At 48.5% G+C, this 19,054-nt stretch overlaps 1 protein-coding gene across 1 annotated transcript in view; it reads right to left on the reverse strand.

The window, feature by feature from the left end:
• Positions 1 to 1,546: 1,546 nt before the first annotated feature.
• Positions 1,547 to 19,054, reverse strand: part of GMPS (guanine monophosphate synthase) — a 22,284-nt gene continuing 4,776 nt past the window's right edge. Inside the window, exons 2-16 of the mRNA XM_015638124.2 lie at positions 18,747 to 18,928; positions 15,284 to 15,398; positions 14,117 to 14,214; positions 13,081 to 13,184; positions 12,259 to 12,452; positions 11,872 to 12,037; positions 10,280 to 10,431; positions 9,764 to 9,937; positions 8,919 to 9,024; positions 8,306 to 8,421; positions 7,375 to 7,500; positions 6,453 to 6,568; positions 5,038 to 5,168; positions 3,270 to 3,442; positions 1,547 to 2,091 (exon numbers count right to left, since the gene is read on the reverse strand). Of these exons, the coding sequence (XP_015493610.1) occupies positions 1,990 to 2,091; positions 3,270 to 3,442; positions 5,038 to 5,168; positions 6,453 to 6,568; positions 7,375 to 7,500; positions 8,306 to 8,421; positions 8,919 to 9,024; positions 9,764 to 9,937; positions 10,280 to 10,431; positions 11,872 to 12,037; positions 12,259 to 12,452; positions 13,081 to 13,184; positions 14,117 to 14,214; positions 15,284 to 15,398; positions 18,747 to 18,928 (2,055 nt within the window). The 3' untranslated portion in view covers positions 1,547 to 1,989. The remainder of the gene's footprint in view (positions 2,092 to 3,269; positions 3,443 to 5,037; positions 5,169 to 6,452; positions 6,569 to 7,374; positions 7,501 to 8,305; positions 8,422 to 8,918; positions 9,025 to 9,763; positions 9,938 to 10,279; positions 10,432 to 11,871; positions 12,038 to 12,258; positions 12,453 to 13,080; positions 13,185 to 14,116; positions 14,215 to 15,283; positions 15,399 to 18,746; positions 18,929 to 19,054) is intronic.

Here is a 19,054-nt window from a genome sequence, read left to right on the forward strand (position 1 = left end):
GAACACATTTTACCCCAGGCACAGCACAAACTGCAGCTGCAGCTGCGCAGGGACAGCCTGGGCAGAACCCAGCAGGGCTGGGCTGCAGAGCTCTCTGGATTATTTGCATTATTTTTAGTGATTCCTTCAGCTTTGCTTGTTTGCTGTCAAGGCAACACAGCCGTGGCAGCCAGGGGGACGAGGCTGTTGCTGTGAGAACTGGGGGGGTTCTGCCTCTCACCAGAGACTCAGCTCCTGTCTCTGCGCCCTGCTGAGGCAGACACCACCCAGAAACCACAGCAGCTGCCCTCAGCCCCTCCTGACCCAACCCAAATGCACGGGAACTTCACTGGGGAGCTCTCCTGGAGGGCAGCCTCCACCTGCCAGGACAGGTGAGAGCAAACAGCCCTGAGCAGGGTTTCAGATCCCCACCTGCAGCAGGGAATTGATAATCGCTGACATCACTGGAGCTCCAACAGGCTGTGACAGCTGGGGGTGCAATCACCACCCCCTTCTGAAAAGGTGACTGAGTTACGGATTCAGCTCCACTTGCCCAAGCTGCAGAGGCCTCCTGGGGCAGGGCTGGAGGGGAGACAGAGCCCCCCAGCCCCAATTCCTGCCCTCCTGCATCCCCCGTGTCCCCAGCAGCCCCGGCTGGGACACGCCACCTCCTCCCCCTCCTGCAAAGCAGCCCTCAGTGACACAGGCAAAAAAACACATTTTACACCAGTTGGCCATTTCCTAGGAGCAGAAATTTCCAAACCCAATTTCCATAACGTGTAGGCAGGGAATGCAAGAACAGGAAAATGCGTGTGACCAAAAATATAGAACAAACACTTGCAATATTATTCCAGTTCACAGATCCAGGCAAGGGCAGAGAGGAGCCACAGCCATGAAATACACTCCATGTTACTGAACAGTTTAAACCAAATTTTACCCCATAATACTACAGTGGTCTTGCAGCTGAACAAAACACAACTGCTTGAACTGAAGGAGCAGGATAAGAGGGGTGAGCCTGGATGCACATTCCAGGTGCCCCAGCTGGGTACCAGCAACCTGCTCAGGTCAGAATCCAGCTGTTCCTGTCATGGGACAGGATTCTCAGGTGGATGGAAATGGCTTTGCCTCAGACCATCAGAAAGCTCCTGCCCAGTAAGCACTCAGATTATTTATTGCTTCACTACCAACAGCAGAACAGGGGTGACAGGAGGGTCTGTGAGGATGGGGAGCTCACCCCGCCCCAGGACCCCACACTAACACCCAGAATGATCTCACAGACCCAGCTAAGCACAACACACCCCAAAAAACCCCTGTCAGAGCGAAGGTGTGGAAAACAAACTGTCTCCAAGGCCAGGGGCAGCGCTGGGGACACGCAGGAGGCTCAGAGCCAGGAGCAGCCTCGCTGCCAGCTTTGCCTTTCTGCCATCCCGGAGCCCCCCGGGGCTGGAGCTGCACCCAGCAGGGACAGACACACGGACAGGGCAGCCCAGCACTGCTCAGCCCCACTGCCAGGCAGCCCCAGGACAAGGGGACAGAACATACACAGCCACTCCACAGTACCCACTACTCCATTTGGCAAAATATTTATTTATAATAAATCCGTCCCAAAGCGGTTGGTCACAAAGAATTAACTCCTCTTACATGTTTGGGCCGTAACAATGCTTTTGGTAAGAAGTAAATAAACTGTCTCTTTTTACACAGTGTACAAAAACAAAGAGACACCGAAATGACAGTAACAGAACACGGGGAACACGGGGGGACTGGAAGGACAAAGGCAAAGCAGAGGGGCCTGGCCCGGCAGCGCTGCCACCGTCATTTACCCGTACAATCCTCAGCCCCACGCCGCTCTCATCCCCAGCACAGCTCTCAGCTGCAGGATTCTGCTCCAGGACAGCAATCTGATGCGATGTAGCAGCTCCAGTCACTCTTTCACAGTACTGCATGTCAACACTGGGAATGGTTTCTGATATGGTTTAGACTGCACACAGTACTTGGATAGGGAAAAGTTAATTACTCCCACTCCGTAGTTCCTGGTGGCTTTGATGTCAAGTCGTACATCACCCGAGAGATGCCAGGGATCTTCTTGATCTCTGCCACCATTTTCAACACAACCTGTGGTGGAGGGGAAGCACAACACCAGAAAAAAAGGTGTGTGAAAGAAGACCTGATGAAAATCACCCTGGAAAAGCTTGAGGGCAAACTGCTCACACCAGTTGTGCTGGACACCAGAGAGGAGCCTGCTGCTGCCAGGCACAAAGTAAAACCAGCTGGAACAAAACTCTGGTTTCCATCATCTTCCAGAGCTCACAATTAATCCATGTTAGCAGGAATATTCCAGGGGAGAAGCAGTTCAGCTTCCTTAAAAACCCCCAAGTTCCCAACACCACTTACAGGACAAGCTGTTTGTAGTGAAAGCACAAATTAACAGTGCATTTCTCTGTATAGAAAAACATTGTTATTTCCCCCATAAATATGATTAGTCTCTATAACCTCTACTATTTACTACTGAGCCATAAAATGACCATTTTCATTCTGCAGAACGCAGGGTTTTTGTTTGGGGGTGGGTTTTGTGGTGTTTGGTTGTTTTTAAACACAAACACTGAGGTCAAATGAATCCTCTTTTTATACAGTGGGATAGTTCACATGGCAACCTGAATTGTTTTTCTCATGCACAGGCTGCCTTAAAGTAGAGGACTTCAATATATAATTATACACAGTTACTAAACAATGCTCATATGCTTCTGAAGTGTGTTTAAAATAAAAGGTCAGTCCTATTCCTACAGTGCATTCCCAGAGGGACAGAGTACTTGACTGGACATGGATAAAGTTTCCCATTAAAAATAAAATAAATTAAAAAGCTTGACCCTGACTCCTGAGTCCTTTCAGTGACCTAAAGAGCAATCAGGGCACTGAGATGTTAAACTGCAAGTTCCAGCAAAGGCACAAGTGCCAGACAAAGGCAATTCCTAACGCCAAGAAATTTCCAATTACCGATGCAAAAATTAATTCCAAATCCCAGGAAGGGCTGGGGTATTCTTTGCTCTTTAATTGGTGCTGTTTTGGCTCAGCTCTGCTGGAAAGCCTCCAAGTTTGTCACACCCATCTGCCAGCCCCTCCTTTCGTCAGGTTTTTTTTTTCTCCCCCCAAAACGCCACAAACATTCTTTCTAATGATTATTTATAACAGAGGAAAAAAAAAATAGCAAGAAAATGAAAAGGAAGGCCAGGAGGGTGAGAGGGAAGCTGGAGTGAGCAGAGGCTGGGTGGAACAGGCTGGCTGCAGCCCCTCACCTCCTCGGGCACCTCGCTGCCCGGCGTGGCCGCGATGCCCGTCATGAAGTCGCTGGTGATGAAGGGCCTGATGACCACGGACCTCTGGCACGAGGGCTGCTTCTGCAGGGGGTCCCGGTCAAAATGCAGCGGGGTCAGGATTATTGGCATCTGGCTGATCTTCCCAGCGTAGCCTGCAGCACACAGGGGCACACAGGGAGTCAGCTGGGCTCACACACAAGGCTGAGGGTCCCACCTGTGCTTCCAGCTCTGGAGCCGTTCCTGCATCCCATGGGATCTGCTCCCTCTGCTCCCAGCACTGCTGCAGCTCTACAGGGAGGGCACTGGACAGGCCCTGGCACAGGTTCCCAGAGCAGCTGTGGCTGCCCCACCCCTGGAAGGGTCCAAGGCCAGGCTGGATGGGGCTTGGAGCAGCCTGGGATAAGGGGAAGGCATCCCCAGGGCGTGGAATAGATGATCCCTAATGTCCCTTCCGACCCAAACCATTCTGAGATTCTGTAAATTGCCACTTGAGATCATCCTCAGAGTTTGCAGGCACGCAGGAAAATCCCAGCTAATCTGTGTTATCCCTGTAATTCACTGTGAGTCGACTGGAGAGCCACTTCTCTCCCCACACAACGTAAAACCATGGGGTTTTATCAGTCCCAAATCGAGCCAAATAAAGAGATGCTCCCACATAAATCTCTGAAATGTTCTTTGAACAGCCTTTGAAACACCCAGGAGAAAGCTCTCCAGTACCCCTGGCTGGTGGTGGGCAGGTAACTCCAGACAATCACATTTCACTGATTTTTCCACATCTCCCTCTGAAAGGCAATGCACAGCTCCCCAATTTCCCTGCTGCAACGAGCTCAAGCTCCAAAACCCAGGTGTGTGGAGCTCAGGCTCTCCCCTCTGCCAGCCCTGGCCTGAGCTGCTGCACAGGGAGGGTTTTTCACTAAACCACAACTCCAGGCTTATTTTTAGGAGCAATTCATTCACACAAAGCCAAGTGTCACCAAAAGTTAGCGAGACACAGCTACAGCTTTACCAACACAGCTGACAGTGTTATCTCAGCCTTTTGAGGTTAATTCTGTACAAATTCTGTTCACACAGCTCTGCAAACTGAATATGGATCCTCAGAGAGAGGGATCTGCTGTAATTTGAATTATATGAAATGCAGGCAGGGCTGATGCAGTGCTTCCCACACAGATCTCCTCTCCAAAGGTAATTCAGTAAAAAACCAAAGGGGCTGAACCCCAGAACTATTTAGCCCAGACTCTGCCCATGTGGCCCACCCAGGGGACTCCACATCCCTGGCTCTGCAGGGCTGGGGCTGCAGCTTTGACTTGGAGTTAGGAAATCTGAAACCACCACAGGCTGTGAGCATCACCCCCAGGAGAAACTTGGCACCTGGGCTTTCCCCAAAACCAACAGTGTTTAAAAACTCTGTCAAGTTTCTTCACCTCAGATAAACACTGAGATCAGCAAAGAGAAGGGATTTGGGTGACTGAGGGGCCTGACAGGACTTTTTGCCCAAGTCTGCAGTGCAGCACCACAGCTTTGAGCTTCATGATGTGTTGGAAGCAAGTCAGTCCCCAAAATCCCCTCAAATTAATTCCTGGCCTTTAGCTATCAGCTTCCACAACTTTTCACTGGCACTCCAGTAGCTGAGCCCTTTTTTGGAGCTGTTTGCTTGCAGATTTTGACAGCACCGCTCTGATGACACCCATTGGGCTTGCAGGGATGTGCAAACACGAGTGTGACCCCTGGGATGAGGTGGGGCACCTACCAGACTCCCTGAGAATGGTGTGAGCCTCAAAGTCCGCCTGACGTAAAGTGCTGAGGACTCCCGTGGTCAGGAAGGTGGGGGTGACATCCGTGGGGGGCTCCTTGACAGGGGGGCCAAACACGTACACCACTCTGCAACACACACACAAAACAAACCAGAGTGCCTCAAACCCCCTGCTCAGGGCCACAGGGAGAGAACTGAGCTGGAAAACTGCACCACGTTTTATTCTGCTTACAGTCTTTGACAGGACACCACCAACCCCCCATTAAATGCTGCACCTTATCATTAACAAAGGGTTTTCAGCACAGGGCACTAATTGCAATTTATAAACCTGCAGAAGTACATCTGCAACAAAACATCTTCTGAATTCAAAGCAGCCACATCAGCTTTATGTTTCTGCTCTCACTCCTTCCTTTCAGAGGCTGCAGAACAAGAAGCAGAGTTGGAGAGGCCTCGTGCACGGATTTACCACGAGGTGCTCACAGCAGCTGTGTGAGTCTGACATGAACCAGGAGTCTGAAACCCAAACCACACACATCTGCCAGTTTATTCTGCAGGTTTTTGTTTGGACTACAAAGCCTGGCAGCACAGCTGGGCAGGAGACCAACTATGGCAGCACCCCCCTAAGGTCCCTGGAACAGCAGAGCTCCCAGAGCTGAGGGATGTGCAGGAGGGCAGCCCCAAACCCAGCAGAGCTTGAAGAAATCAGCAGTGCTCTCACACCAGAAACTGGCTTTTATTTTCATTTTGTGACACACTCTGGAACTGCACAGGCAATCCTGATTTATGCCTCCTTTTGTCCCCTCTGCACTTAATTTAAACAGGTATCTTGCAATTCCAGGTCTCACCTTTCAGAGTAAAAGCTCTGTCAGTGTCACTTATGTGAGAAAATTAAGTTTTGCTATAAGCAGTTTTGGCAGAAATCCCACAGCCATGCAAGGAGGGTATAATTCTCCAGAGCTGATTTCATGTCTAAGCACCTTCAGCTGCTGGAAAAGTTATGGACTCGAGGAGGTAGAAAATGTATCCTCAGAGAGCTCAATTAAGATCAAACTGCCCAGCTTTGGAGCTCTCCCTGTGCCATCAGAACTGACAGCCCCACACAAATCCCTTCCTGACACAAAGGCAAACCAAACTGCAGCACATCACAGCTCAGCACCAGGCTGGAGCCTTGCAGAAGAGATTTGCATAAATTATAGTGGATGCTGCCTAATCCACGGATATAGGCCAGCAATTTCTTTTCAAGCTGGAAATCAATCCATATTTGGATTTATTGTGTATTTGTGACCTCTGCATGATACACCTGTCCAGTGTATAGAAATACTACACCCCAGATTAAACAGGGAAACGTTGACAGCTGCTGAACTTCCACATGGGAATTAGATAATTAAAACTACAGGTAATTCAGAACTCACCTGTTGATGTTGTGGCACATGCGTGGTATGAGCCTGGCAAGGAACATCAGGGACTCCCAGTGTGGAGCATCTTTACTGGAGATGCCACAGACGTAGCTGTAGGAGCGACAGTCACCCTGGGGAACAGCAAAACACAAACAGCCCCACTGAATGGGAGCTGTGCTGCCACAGCCACCCACAGCTCCTCCCTGGCCATCCTGCAGGTGACAGAACCACAGTCTGGGCCAGCATCCAGCAGACACCGAGCTGGTGACACCAGGGAGAGACTGGAGAGGTGAGAAAATACAGAGCAGGAAATATTCAGACTGGGAAGACCCATCTACAGTGGCCAGTGTTGGCATTTTGGTGACAAAGCAGAGAAATTTGATGACTCTGCAGCCTGAAACAGTAACCAAAGCTGACTGCAAAGAGCCACACACAGCATTAGGCAGCTGGAAATAAAATACCAGGAGGAATTCAACACTGAGAGTGCAGAGAAAGGTGCTTCACAGCCAGGAGTGCTCAGCAAGGAAAGCTCCTGAGTTACTGCTCACAGTTCCCTCAGAGCCAGCTCTGCCCAGCTCTGTGTCTGTGCCCACAGGAGGGAGGGGAAGCTCAGCTGCTGCACACATCCAGCTCCCCTTCCCACGGACAGGGAGCAGCACAGATCACTAAAGGGCTGCAGAGGGCAACAACCACGGCCAAAATGGGATTTTCACCCCGTGCAGCCTGGGTGGGGCCAGCAGGGTGAGAGCAGAGCTCAGGGGGCTGCAGAGTGACCAGCACCCCTGGGCTGGCCAGTGTCCCCTGGCACTGAGCTCAGGGACCCCAGCACCCACCCAGGGCACCCCCAGCTCCCCTCCTGAGCCAAGCTCCGTGCCCACCCCCTGGAGCAGCAGAGATGTCCCTGCCCCTCACACACAGCCCTGCAGGGAGCCTGTACCTGCACTCCCACAGTCTTGATTGGGAGCAAGAAGGCATTCAGTGAATGTAGGCTTGTGATCTGCATCAGCTTCTCCTGGTCCTCCTCACTCGTGCACGCCTTCACCCTCTGCAGCAACGTGTGAGGCTGGGCAAGGATGCAGAACAATAAATTGGAATTAAATAAAGCTCCCAGGCCCTCAAACAGAACTTGCACAGTGCAAATAAAATTGTTATTTAAGTAGCTGTTTGCTTAGTCTACGTTTACCCCTTGGAACTATTTAAAAGATACCTCTCATCTGACAATTAAACATTAGCAACAGCACTTTGCTGTGATTACACTGCATTTTAAGCTGGAGCCCTCCAAGGCCATAGGGGAAGTTCTTTTCCTGTGCTCATTTTCTCCTTCACAAAGCTGCACTTCTCAGTTTTATGGCACCACAATTCTGGATCTTTTAAAGCAAAGGCAGAGAGAAATCCCTGCCCTTCAGGATTTACCAAAAGGGTTCTGGAAGTTGTTTTGAACCCACACCTCAGAGCAGACCCCTGTAATGCCTGCCAGCCACCACAAAGGCCAGCTTTGGATCAGGGCACCTGGCCAGCTCCTGGCTCCTGCATTTACACACCCAGAGATTTCTGGGCTGTGCAAACCTAGAATGTTACACCTCTTCCAGGGAGGGAAGATCTTTTCCTGACACTAAGTGATCTCACATCTGCACAAAGTTTAACAACAACAGAATCTGTTTTATTTGAAAGGTAAATAAAGCTCCATTTTCCAGAAATGGTTCAACACTTGCACCAGTCACAGCACTAAAAAATTCCACTGGACAGCTTCAATTGGGCAGCATTCCTTAAGCAGCACAAACCAGTCCTTTTAACCTTCCAGCAGACTAAACCTCACCCTGGGTCACTACAGAACCATCACTGAGAATGAAAATTTACAATTTCCTTACCTTCTTCACACTTGCAGAAAAATCTGCCACGATTTTCAGGATGTTGTTTGTCTCTGGGAAGTCTTTGCACACATAAGGCTCCTCAGCACAGATCACTCTGATTGCTAGGCCAGGACCTGCAAGGCAAGGTTGAAAAGAATATTACACCAAATAACAGGGAGCTGTTTTCACCTTCAAGTGAGGCACAGGGAATCAGTCACTGAGTACTGTGCATGCTGCCACTGAATCTAAGACATGAAGAAACCAACCCACAGCCATCAATTCTGCTGTTTTCTAGTGGAGAACTCGTGTTAGAAATGTTGAGCATTCACTTTCAAGACAGCAAATGCCCCCTGGCAAGGCAGAGCCAGGCCATTATTCCAGGTCAGAGCCACGGGGCAGCTCAGGCAGAGCTCACTGAGAGCTCCTCCTTTGCCTTCTCCCCCCAAAGCCAAACACAGGCTCAATTATAAAACATTATGTATATTTATCAAGCTGCTCTCAGGTCACCTTTTCCTGAAAGATTGTGCTTAAGTGAAAATCCAAATGGATTTTTTGTGTTTAAAGATCAGTTTTATGCTGCAGTTATTCTGGATCTGCTGAAGAACAGTGCTGTGACCCACCAGCTCCATACCTGGGAAGGGATGCCTGGAAACCAGCTCTTCAGGAAGACCAAGCTCCCTTCCCAGCACTCGCACTTCATCTTTGTGAAAATCTTTCAGTGGTTCTATTACTTTACCCTAAAAGAGAAAAAGAAGGTAATTTACACTCTGGTTCACATATCCAAACAAAAAGCCTCAAATGTTTAGGTTCTGGCACCCAAAGTGGCCTGACCTCACAGCACCAGTGAGGTGTGTGAACGATTCCATGAAGACTGGAAAGAAATTCCATGTGAATGTGGGCTTTGTAGAACAGCTGCAGGATGAGCTGGGTGAGAGCAGGAAGAAGAGTTTGTGCCAGAAGAATCCGTGGCTCTGGCAGAGCAGGAAGGCCAAGCTGCCTGTGCCTGCATGAGTTCAGAGCTCTCTTGTCTCTGCTGGAAGTTCAGACCAACCCCAAAGCCTTTGTGCAGGGATCAGTGGTGGAAATGGGGATGATCAGCTCTCTGCTGTGGGTGGGAGCTGGTACCTGAGCACGTTACCACATTGCTGGGTGAGCTCTCTGCCCTGTCCTGGCTCTTAGAACATTTTACACTCAGAGATCTCACCATTCCAGTGCCAGAAAACCAAACCAGGCACTCCCCACCTTTGCTTCACATGCTAATTAAAAAAGAGCTGTGCACAGAAAGGTGCTTAAAAAGCTTTTCTGGACTTCAGGTAAACAGACCCTTGGTAACGAAAGAAATGCAATAAATTACAAGTTACAACAGACTCCCAGGGGCCTTGTCACAGCAGGGCCCCATCAGTGACAGTCACAGCAGCAAAAGAGAGTTTTGGATTCTGGATGCAGTTTGTGGCAGGGGCAGCCAGCAGCCTTCACCTCCTCGCGCAGCTTGCGGATCAGCTCGGTGTCGTTGTGGTGGGTTTTGATCACCTCAGCCTTGCCACTGGCCACCAGAGAGGCACTCTCGATGAGGTCAGGCCTGAGGGTGCCCTGGGCAAGAAAAACCTCCTCGGGTTTCAGGTTCATCTCCCCGATGACCTCGTTGGCAATCTGCAGGAGGGCACAGAAAGGAAGAGCTGAGGATGAACTGTCTGACCCGTGGCAGGGAGCTGTAAAAGCACAAACAACCAGCAAACTCCAGCCTAAAAACCACTGTGATGCCACTGTCCCACTGCTGAAACACTCCTGTAACCCCATCTTTTTTCAACAGAAAATGGAAAAAGTATCTCCAGAGTCCTGGAGCATCAGCACCTGTTAAATATTCTCCCTGTCACCAAAGGCTTCTGGGGCCACCCACAGCTCACACAAGCACCAATGCCACTGATTAAACAGTCAATGATAAAAGGAACCACAAGATTTAAAAACTTCAACCAAACAACAAATAAACATTACCTTAACAAAGGTGTCACCGATAATTTTCCTCTTTTCTTCAGGACTCGTGGTCATATTTAAGGTCTTGCTAATTCTTTTACGTGGGGTTCTGTCCTCATCTGAGATGGGCAGAGTTGTTGTGCCATTATAGAATGAATGGGCTGCATTCACCACTGCAGGAAATCACAGGGATTTTTATTTTTATTTCAAAATCAATAAAGATTGTCATGCTGGTTACAAAATAAAAGTTTCACTTTATTGCTTTAAAAAACCAAACAAACCAAAACTCATTTCCTTTGACTATTAACTGCATTGAATAGGGCTGCTCAACACCTCAGAAATTAATTTAAACAAGAGCCTTTTATTTCTCTTATTAACCTATTACTTTTTCCATATTGTGAGATTAGGCAGCCACATGCCTAATGTGGAAGTTCTTGCTTCCCTCTTAGATTATAATTTACTTGCTTTAAATAGCTTACAGGACAGTGTTTCCCCAAGGCCTTTCTGCAACCAAAATTAAATGATGCACTATTTACTGGTGCTGTATTATGCCTCTTAATTTAGAGAGGCTCCCAACCCAGATCAGCTGGGAGGCTCTGGCATCTTCCACCAGCACTCAACTCCATGACCTACAGAAGGAGCACTTGCAGCACAGGGATTCCCTCAATTTGCTCCTCTGGCTGCCTGCCAGAGCCCAGGTTTATTGCTCCACAGAGTGCAAGAATAAGATGTGGATTTTCCACTTTAAAAATAAATAAATATATTCAGAAGAAGGTGTTTTGTCTGAAGCTGGGGATGCTGCAGCCCAGCCTGTGCTGTGGCAGAGGGAAGCACTGCTCAGCCAGGACCACAGCAGAGCACAGGAGCAGCCCTGGGCAGGGCACAGAGCTCCACTGGGCACTGCCCTCTAATTCACCCCCCAGGCCACACAGCAGCTCCTGCTGCTGCCACTAACTTGGTCTTCTCTGACCTCCTCAGACTCGAGGTACAAAAAACCTCTGAGCCTTCTCATCTGGGCACCCTCTGCTCTCTCAGTTAACTCCTTCACAGAATCATAAAGGTTGGAAAAGACCTCCCAGATCACTGAGTCCAACCTTTGACAAATCAACACCTTCTTGTCAAAAAGTCACTCCAAAACCATTAAAATGCACCTCTTTCAAAGCAAGCAAAAATGCCTTGAAAATAATTCTGGTTGTGGTAGCATTCAATCACCCAAATGAGCTCACAGTTGACAAAGAAAGAGACTTAGGATAAGAAATGAAGCCCAAAGTGTCAATTAAGATACTGGAGAAAATGGAAATTCAGTGAGTTCTGCAGCAGATGAACAGGATCCCTCAGCAGAGAAGTGACCAGGGCACAAATCCACTGCTCTGCTGTGCCCCACCTGCAGAACACCAACATCTAAAGACATGGGGCAGCTCACTGTATGCTCCAAGGCCTAACATTTCAGGTTTAAATGTTGTGAACAGGCCCAGGTGGTTCCACATCGCTGACCCGGCCTCGGTCTCAGCGGCTGGGAACAGCAGCTCAATGAAACCCAACCCTAGGGCAGATTTTGGGAAGAGCAGCACAACTCTGCAGTGCTGCAAGGAATATGAGCAGAAACGTGGTACCTTTGACTTGGATGCCCAGCTTTTTGAGGGCCTCCTCCACGGCCTGGCTCTCCCTCTTGCGCATGAAGCCGTTGTCGATGTGCACAGCGATGACCTGCTCGCGGTTCAGGGCGCGGTTCAGCAGCGCCGTGCACACCGTGGAGTCCACACCCCCGCTGAGCAGCACCTGCCAGGAGGGGGAAAAGCCCCACACGGGGTGAGCTGTGCCTGGGGAAGGTGTTAACATCCAGCAGCTGCAGGGGGAGAGAGGGATGCTGACCTGCAGCCAGCCAGCAGCGCGCTGCCCCGGCCGTGCCGCTTCCCTGGACCCTGGCACGATTCCCCACGCCCCAAATCAACCCCAGCAACTGCCAGTGCTCCTGCTAGCCCAGCTCTGGCTCAACTCACCAGCACCTTCGAGGAGCCCACTTTGTCTTTGATGTCCTGGATGCACTGGAGCTCTCTGTTCTCCACGGTGAAGGTGCCGCTGCAGCCCGCGATGTCGTACAGGAAATTCTTCAGGATCATTTTCCCGTTCACTGTCAGGCTCACCTCAGGGTGGAACTGTGCTCCATAGAGCTTTTTGGACTCATTTGCTATGCCTGGTACACACAACAGAACAAAAATAAATAAGCTGGATGTGAATGCAGACCCAGGTTAAGCAAGAGACTCAAGGTGGCTCTTTGGGATTTGGTAACTCCAGTGGCTTTCACACCCCACATCCTAAGGTCCCACCATTTCCTGTGCCAACCTCTGTGTGATGTTAAAGCCCTGCTGTTCAGTACCTACATTATTCTTGCTCAGTTGAACATTCATGCAATATTAAATACAATAACAAGTTAATAAAGCTTTAATAATTAAACAGTGCTTGACTTGTACTGTTACAGTACCCAAACCCCAGAGCGTCTCCCTGTCCCCTGCCTTAAGGGCACAGGGTATTTTATTTCTAAGACAAGCAACACATGCATGCTTTAAAATAATATAAACTATATAAATAATGGTAACTTCAACCACATTTACATCAGGAACATTCCTTTTCAAGTCTGTTTCTTTATTACCCTAACAGCTCGACATACAAATACACACTAGAAATTGTTAAAAACAATTCATTTATTTGGCAATTAAATAACAAGAGCTATTACTCTGTTCCCATTTGGTTCTAGCTCCTGTCTGCCATAACTCTACTTTACCCAACATTATCAGAAGACAAATTCAGGATAAAATAAATACCTGCTATGATGTTCCCAGACTGTGCCACCACTTTGAATCCATCAGCAACTTTATCCACACTATCTCCATGAGTGAGGAGCACAAGCTCTTCCTTCTGAAGGCCCCTAAATGAAGATTAAAAAACTAGAATCAATTCAAGAAAGGACAAAGACCTTTAACCTTTTAATTCCCTGCCTTTCCAAGAGATGCCCTGAGGGATTCCAGCAAAAGCACATCTTGACAGACCAGGACATTTGAAATGTCTGCAGGGTTTCCCTCCCAGGAAGGGCCAGCTGCAGCTCTGAGATGCCTCTGTCCAACACAGCCCTCCTGCAAGAGGGAGCTGATCTTAATTCTGAAGGGTTTGTGGGTTTCTCCTCACAGACACCCCAGTACTGAAGTCCTCTCTTGGACACAGGGAGCCATCTGGAGCCCTTCAGGACACTGGCAGTCTTTCTATTTCAACAAAATGAACTTTTCTTGTTCAAAACTATGTGTTTTCAGGACAATTTGGACAGTTCTGCAGGAGCCCTACAGAAGAAAGATAATAAAACTGGAACACAGAGATGAGGAAATGGTCAGGCTTTTTACAAGGAACTTGAAAGCCATCAATAAAATTATCAAGCAATCTAATCCTGGTTTATAAAACATCATAAACCAGTTTTAAAGGAAGGTAGAAGAGGAATGGGTTTAGATTTTCTGTGCCCTTTCCAAAATTGGACAGGCACCAACAAATACAAGAGCAGTGCACTGCAGGAGACAAGAGCTTAACTCAAATATTCTCAGCTCATGGTGCACTCAGTGTCTCAATGAAGACTCTGAAATAAGGGGTTTATACAACATTCCCAGCAAATACACCTGCTTTTTTAAAGCCAATTTGAAAGCCAGCCCTAAGTATTTATTTCAATGAGCAACCTGCTCATTTGTGACCACACTTGTAAAAGATTTATTATAAATTGTCAGCTGATTTCACTCTTTTTTAAAAAAATAATCTTCCCCTCATGTGACAGCCTTTCCCAGCCTGATACTGCTTTGCTAAGTGGGAATGTGTGTGCACCTGAAGAGTGAGCAGGTGTTGTCCAGGGTAATGCTGAACACTCCATCCTCCCGAACGCTCTTCTTGTGCACCGTCCCTCCAAACACCTTGTTCATCATCTGCAGGGCAAAACAGAGACAGCACCTCACAGCCTGCACCCCTCACTCATTCCTGCTGTTTGTCAGAGCTGTAAGAATTCCCTGCAGAATTAACCCTTGCTGCCCTCTGCCAGCCACTGCCACACTCAGGGAGCAGAACCCCCCCAGGCACAGATTTGCAAAATAAAGTCTGTTCCACAGCTCCTTCCCTCAGAAATGGCTGCTCTGCAAACTGAGTATCCAAGGCCACAGCAAAAACCTGAATTTATTCCCTTAGTTTGGTTTTGTGACTAAGTCTGGAAAAAACAAGATGATGAGAAGCCAAGCAGTCCTTGTCTCCCTGGAAGTTTGTTCTGCTCAGCTGGGATCTACCAGATCCCTGCAGGATCACCAGCGAGTCCAAAGGGAAGGAAAGGTTATTATTTCTCTTTTTGTGAGGGAGTGTTAAGCACTCCTAAGAACTACACTAGAAACAGCTCAAGCCTGAGACACTGCTCCACTTGTTTCCAGGAGAGGTGCCCTTTTCAGTACCAGCTGGGCAGAATTAATGAGTGACTGACAGGTTGTATTTACTCTGACAAAAACAGGGAGTGTGGAGCTACATTCACAGCACTGCAGCAAAGAAAAACCATTTATGCAACAGATCCCAGACTGGTTTGGGTTGGAAGGACCTTAAAGCTCTTCCCATTCCACCCCTCCCAGGAGCAGGGACACCTCCCACTGTCCCAGGTAGATCCAAGTCCCAATGTCCAGCCTGGCCTTGGGCACTCCAGGGATCCAGGGACAGCCCCAGCTGCTCTGGGCACCTGTGCCAGGCACTGCCCACCCTGCCAGGGAAGAACATCTCCCTAATCTCCAACCCAAACCTGCCCTCCTTCATTTTAAGGCCACTGCAGGAGAAGGCAGAGCTGAGAGAGGAGCACACAGCAAGCTCAGTCCATCAGCTCCTGTGGCACTGCCCGTGTTTGGAAAGCAGCTCAGGCAGAAACAGGGCCTGGAAGGTGGCTGTGGACAAGCAGATGGAATGGCTGGACTGGCTCCTGGAGATGTTTCCCAAGCCCAGGGACTCTGTGCTAGCTCCCAACAGCACCTGCATCCCATAGCAGATCCCAAGCACGGGTTTTCCTATTGTGAATATGGCTGGGTCGAACCACGGAGCATCTTCTGCATACACAGAGTTTGGTCCTCCAGAGATGATGATGGCTCTGCAGACAGAACATGAAGAAATCATTAACACAAACACACTGGTTACTTCCAAATCTATTTACTTTAAGCACTGGTGCTGTCTCATACCACTCTCAGACCTGATACTTTCTAACATGTAGCTTGATCTTTGCTGCCAAACCCAGCAGGTTTTCAGGGAGGGATTTCCCCAGTTTAAATTAAGTCAATTTATTTAATAACAAGTGTCTGTATTTTAAATTCCTCATAGCCAACCATCAGCTACAAGAGAAGCAGGGTGTCTGGGATAAATGTAGAGTATCAGCACCAATATATATATTTATTTATATATATATATACACATACACACAATTTATGAAGTCTGTGACATCTGGAGGAGAACTGCAGTCAAAAAATCCACTCCCTAACTCCTGAATCTGCTGAAAAAATGCCCCTTAATCCATTCTGGTTATGCAGAGATGGCATTAGCAACAAGTTGAGAATTACAAGTACAATACATGTGATCACGTAGGGTTTGGAGTTAATAAAAGAAAATTAAACCATCTCAAAGGAGAAGAGAGAACTCTTGCAAACCATGCTTTACAAGACCATGAACTGCAGAAGCATCAGTTGGGCAACACTTTTGGCCTCAGCCTGGGATTGAGCAGGGCTGTACCAGACCTTGGACTCAGAACTGTTTGTTTCACAGAGAACATCAAACTTCTCTCGAGCCAGAAATGCAAAACCAAACGAGACAGAAGTTGCATAAGCAGGATTAAATGTATCCAATAATTCTCCCAGCATTAGTTCCATGCAAGTACTGACAAAAGAGAGTTTTTCTGGTTCTGAGCAGCAGGGACAGGCACTGTGCTGCCCACTCCTGTCTGTGCCACCAGCAGAAACAAGGCTGCAGGACCAAGCCCAGGCACCAAGGTCACTGCAGCCCCTCCAGGCCAGGAGGGAGGAGCTGGAGGGATGGAGCTGCAAGAGGCACATTTGTTTCCCTGCCTGCTGGCATCTCCAGGCCAGCTCTGGAAGCAGCACAGCTGTCGTGGGTGTAGTTTTACACTGAACCATCCTGAGAGCTCCTCCCTGCTGCTCTTGCACAGGCACTGCTGGTCAGGCTGGAGGCACGGTGCATTTCCTCAACTCCAACTCACATAAAGAGCCTGCACTCTCTCTCTCCACAGCTGCTGGTGCTACAGTTCCAAATAACTCCATGCACAGAAGCATTTGCTCCAGTGCCAGATGTACAGAACACTATTTAATATTAATCAGAACCACAGAGCACGCTCCTGGAGCTCTGGCAGCCCTGGGGCCGTGCCCATTCCCTGGAGAGGTTATCCAGAGCCCAGCACCCTCTGGGGAAGAACCCTTCCCTGATATCCAACCCAAAACTCCCCTGACTCCAGCTGTTCCTCTGGGTTCTAGGAAGGAACTGAAGGAATACAGCCACACCTGTAGATTGAACATTCTTAGGAGAAGTCAAAATAATTATACACTGTTCCAAAAAGTGGAGTCTTAAACATCTGGGTTTTTTCCATGCCAGTTGAAATTTGACACAATGCAGAGAGGTTTGCAATGTGCCCAAGTATTAAAGTGAAAAAATGAGTTGAGGGGCTGAGAGAAGGACTCACATCTCAGCTGTGCAGGAGTCAGAGCCAGCACAAGATGCAGACTTTGCAAGCTCTCCTGCAGCACTGTGTCATGTCCTGCACACTTGTCTGTGTTGCTAGGAATATTCCTTTCTCTGGTTTACCCTAAACCCTTCCCCAAACAACCTGACCCAGCTCTGGAAAGCTCCTTTGCACCTCAGGAAGCACATAAAAACACCCAGGGGAAAATGTGTGCATGAATACCCCGAGGTCAGGACTCCTGCCAGAGCCCAGAGGAAATCCAGAGCTGGGATATTGTGGGAAATAAGTTCATGCCACACTTAGGTGACACTCGTCACTAGAGAGGGTTCTGAACATTGAGGAGCCAGCTTTTTAAACACAGAAATATGATTTAGCAAAACCACAAACTCATTTTCACAGTGACCACGGGGGTGGATCTGTTGGGTTTGTTGACTGACAGACACTGCACACAAAGAGATTTTGTGGACACACAGAATTATTGACCAGCCTGGGTGACCTGAAACCACCACCCCAGCCTTGAGAAGTGACCTGGATGAAGAGGCTCTGGCACACTTTAAAGAGCAGCTATTTGCAGTGACAAGTACTACAGGTCTAATCCCAGTGCTCTGAAGAACTTATAACTGTTCTGAAGTTCTTCCTGCTGCAAACCTGCATCAGCACATAAACTCTTTACTGCTTCTATAATTGTCATGAAATGGAAAAATGCACTTCTGCAGCACTGTCTTATCTATTGCAGAGCACAACCAAAATCCCACGTGCACCGTGTTTCTGGATTTGTACCAAACTGACAAGTGAGTACAAATCTTTGGTGATTTGTAGACTTCAGGGCATTTATTCTCCACACACAGAAGAGATGTGTATCCTAAAAAGCCTAACAAAACATGAAAAATTAATGTACAAAGTACTAAGTAATTGTGAGACCTTTCTTTGCTGCAGACAATGAGTGGCAGTGTCAATTAGGGGTTTTTTAGCTGCTTCCCAGAAACATCTGGCACAATACCTTCAGTATCCAAGTTAGTTTAATTGAAAAAAAAAAGAAAATTAAGTAAAAAAATAAATTTAGAAACCCACAAAAAATTCAACAGATAAAACAACAAAATCATCTACATTTTGGCAGGTATTTAAAATGCAGCCTTTTGAATTATACTTTGGAATTGAAATCATTAAAATGACATTAAGAAATAAATGCACAAAAAGGCATCAAGAGACAAATGGACACCACAGGTCCCTGCCCAAGTGTCCCCAGCAGAGCTCAGGTGGAATCAGGGACAGCACTGGCTTTGGAGCCACTGCCCAGGAGAAGCCACAAGGCTGATGCCTGGAGAGGCTCCTGGCACAGAGTTAAAGGAATAAAGTAGGGATTTATTAAAAGGCCTTCAAAAAATCCACCTTGGGCAGTGCAGGAGCCTGGCCGTGGCTCTAGGTGGGATGGCCCCAGGAGGGACACCCAGTCACGAGGTTTCACACCTTTATAGGTTTTGGTTCATTTACACATTGGGGTTAAATGTTCAATTACAGCTTCAGGTGATGAAGTCCCATCCTCCCAGTTTGCTGATGTTTACACCTCTTGGCCCAAAGCTGCATCTGGGGCTGGAAAAGGATTGTTGTGTCTGACTGAGCTGTGAGGAGAACTTGCTGACACCTTGTGAGCAGTTCAGAGTTACACACCAAGGCAGTGCAGAACCTGGGAAATAAACAGCTCAAACTCCAGGCATCACAGTGAGCACAGGGGAGGAAGGAGGCAGGAGGACGTACCGGAATCCCTGCTCGCGGATGGCGAAGGCCGGCGTCTCCAGCGGGAAGATCTCGGACTGCACGAAGAGCTCGCGCACGCGCCGGTCGATCACCTTGCCGTACTGCGCCCCCGCGTCCAGGATCACCACCGCGCCCTCGTAGTGGTGCTGCCCATCCTTGAGCTCTGCCCCGGCGTTCTCGGGCTGCCAACAGCACCCAGGTCAGCAATCCCACGGAACCATCGTCACCCAGCTCAGCAATCCCATGGAACCATCATCACCCAGCTCAGCAATCCCATGGAACCATCATCACCCAGGTCAGCAATCCCA

Source organism: Parus major, chromosome 9 (assembly GCF_001522545.3).
Source record: "Parus major isolate Abel chromosome 9, Parus_major1.1, whole genome shotgun sequence".
NCBI classification, from domain to species: domain Eukaryota; kingdom Metazoa; phylum Chordata; class Aves; order Passeriformes; family Paridae; genus Parus; species Parus major.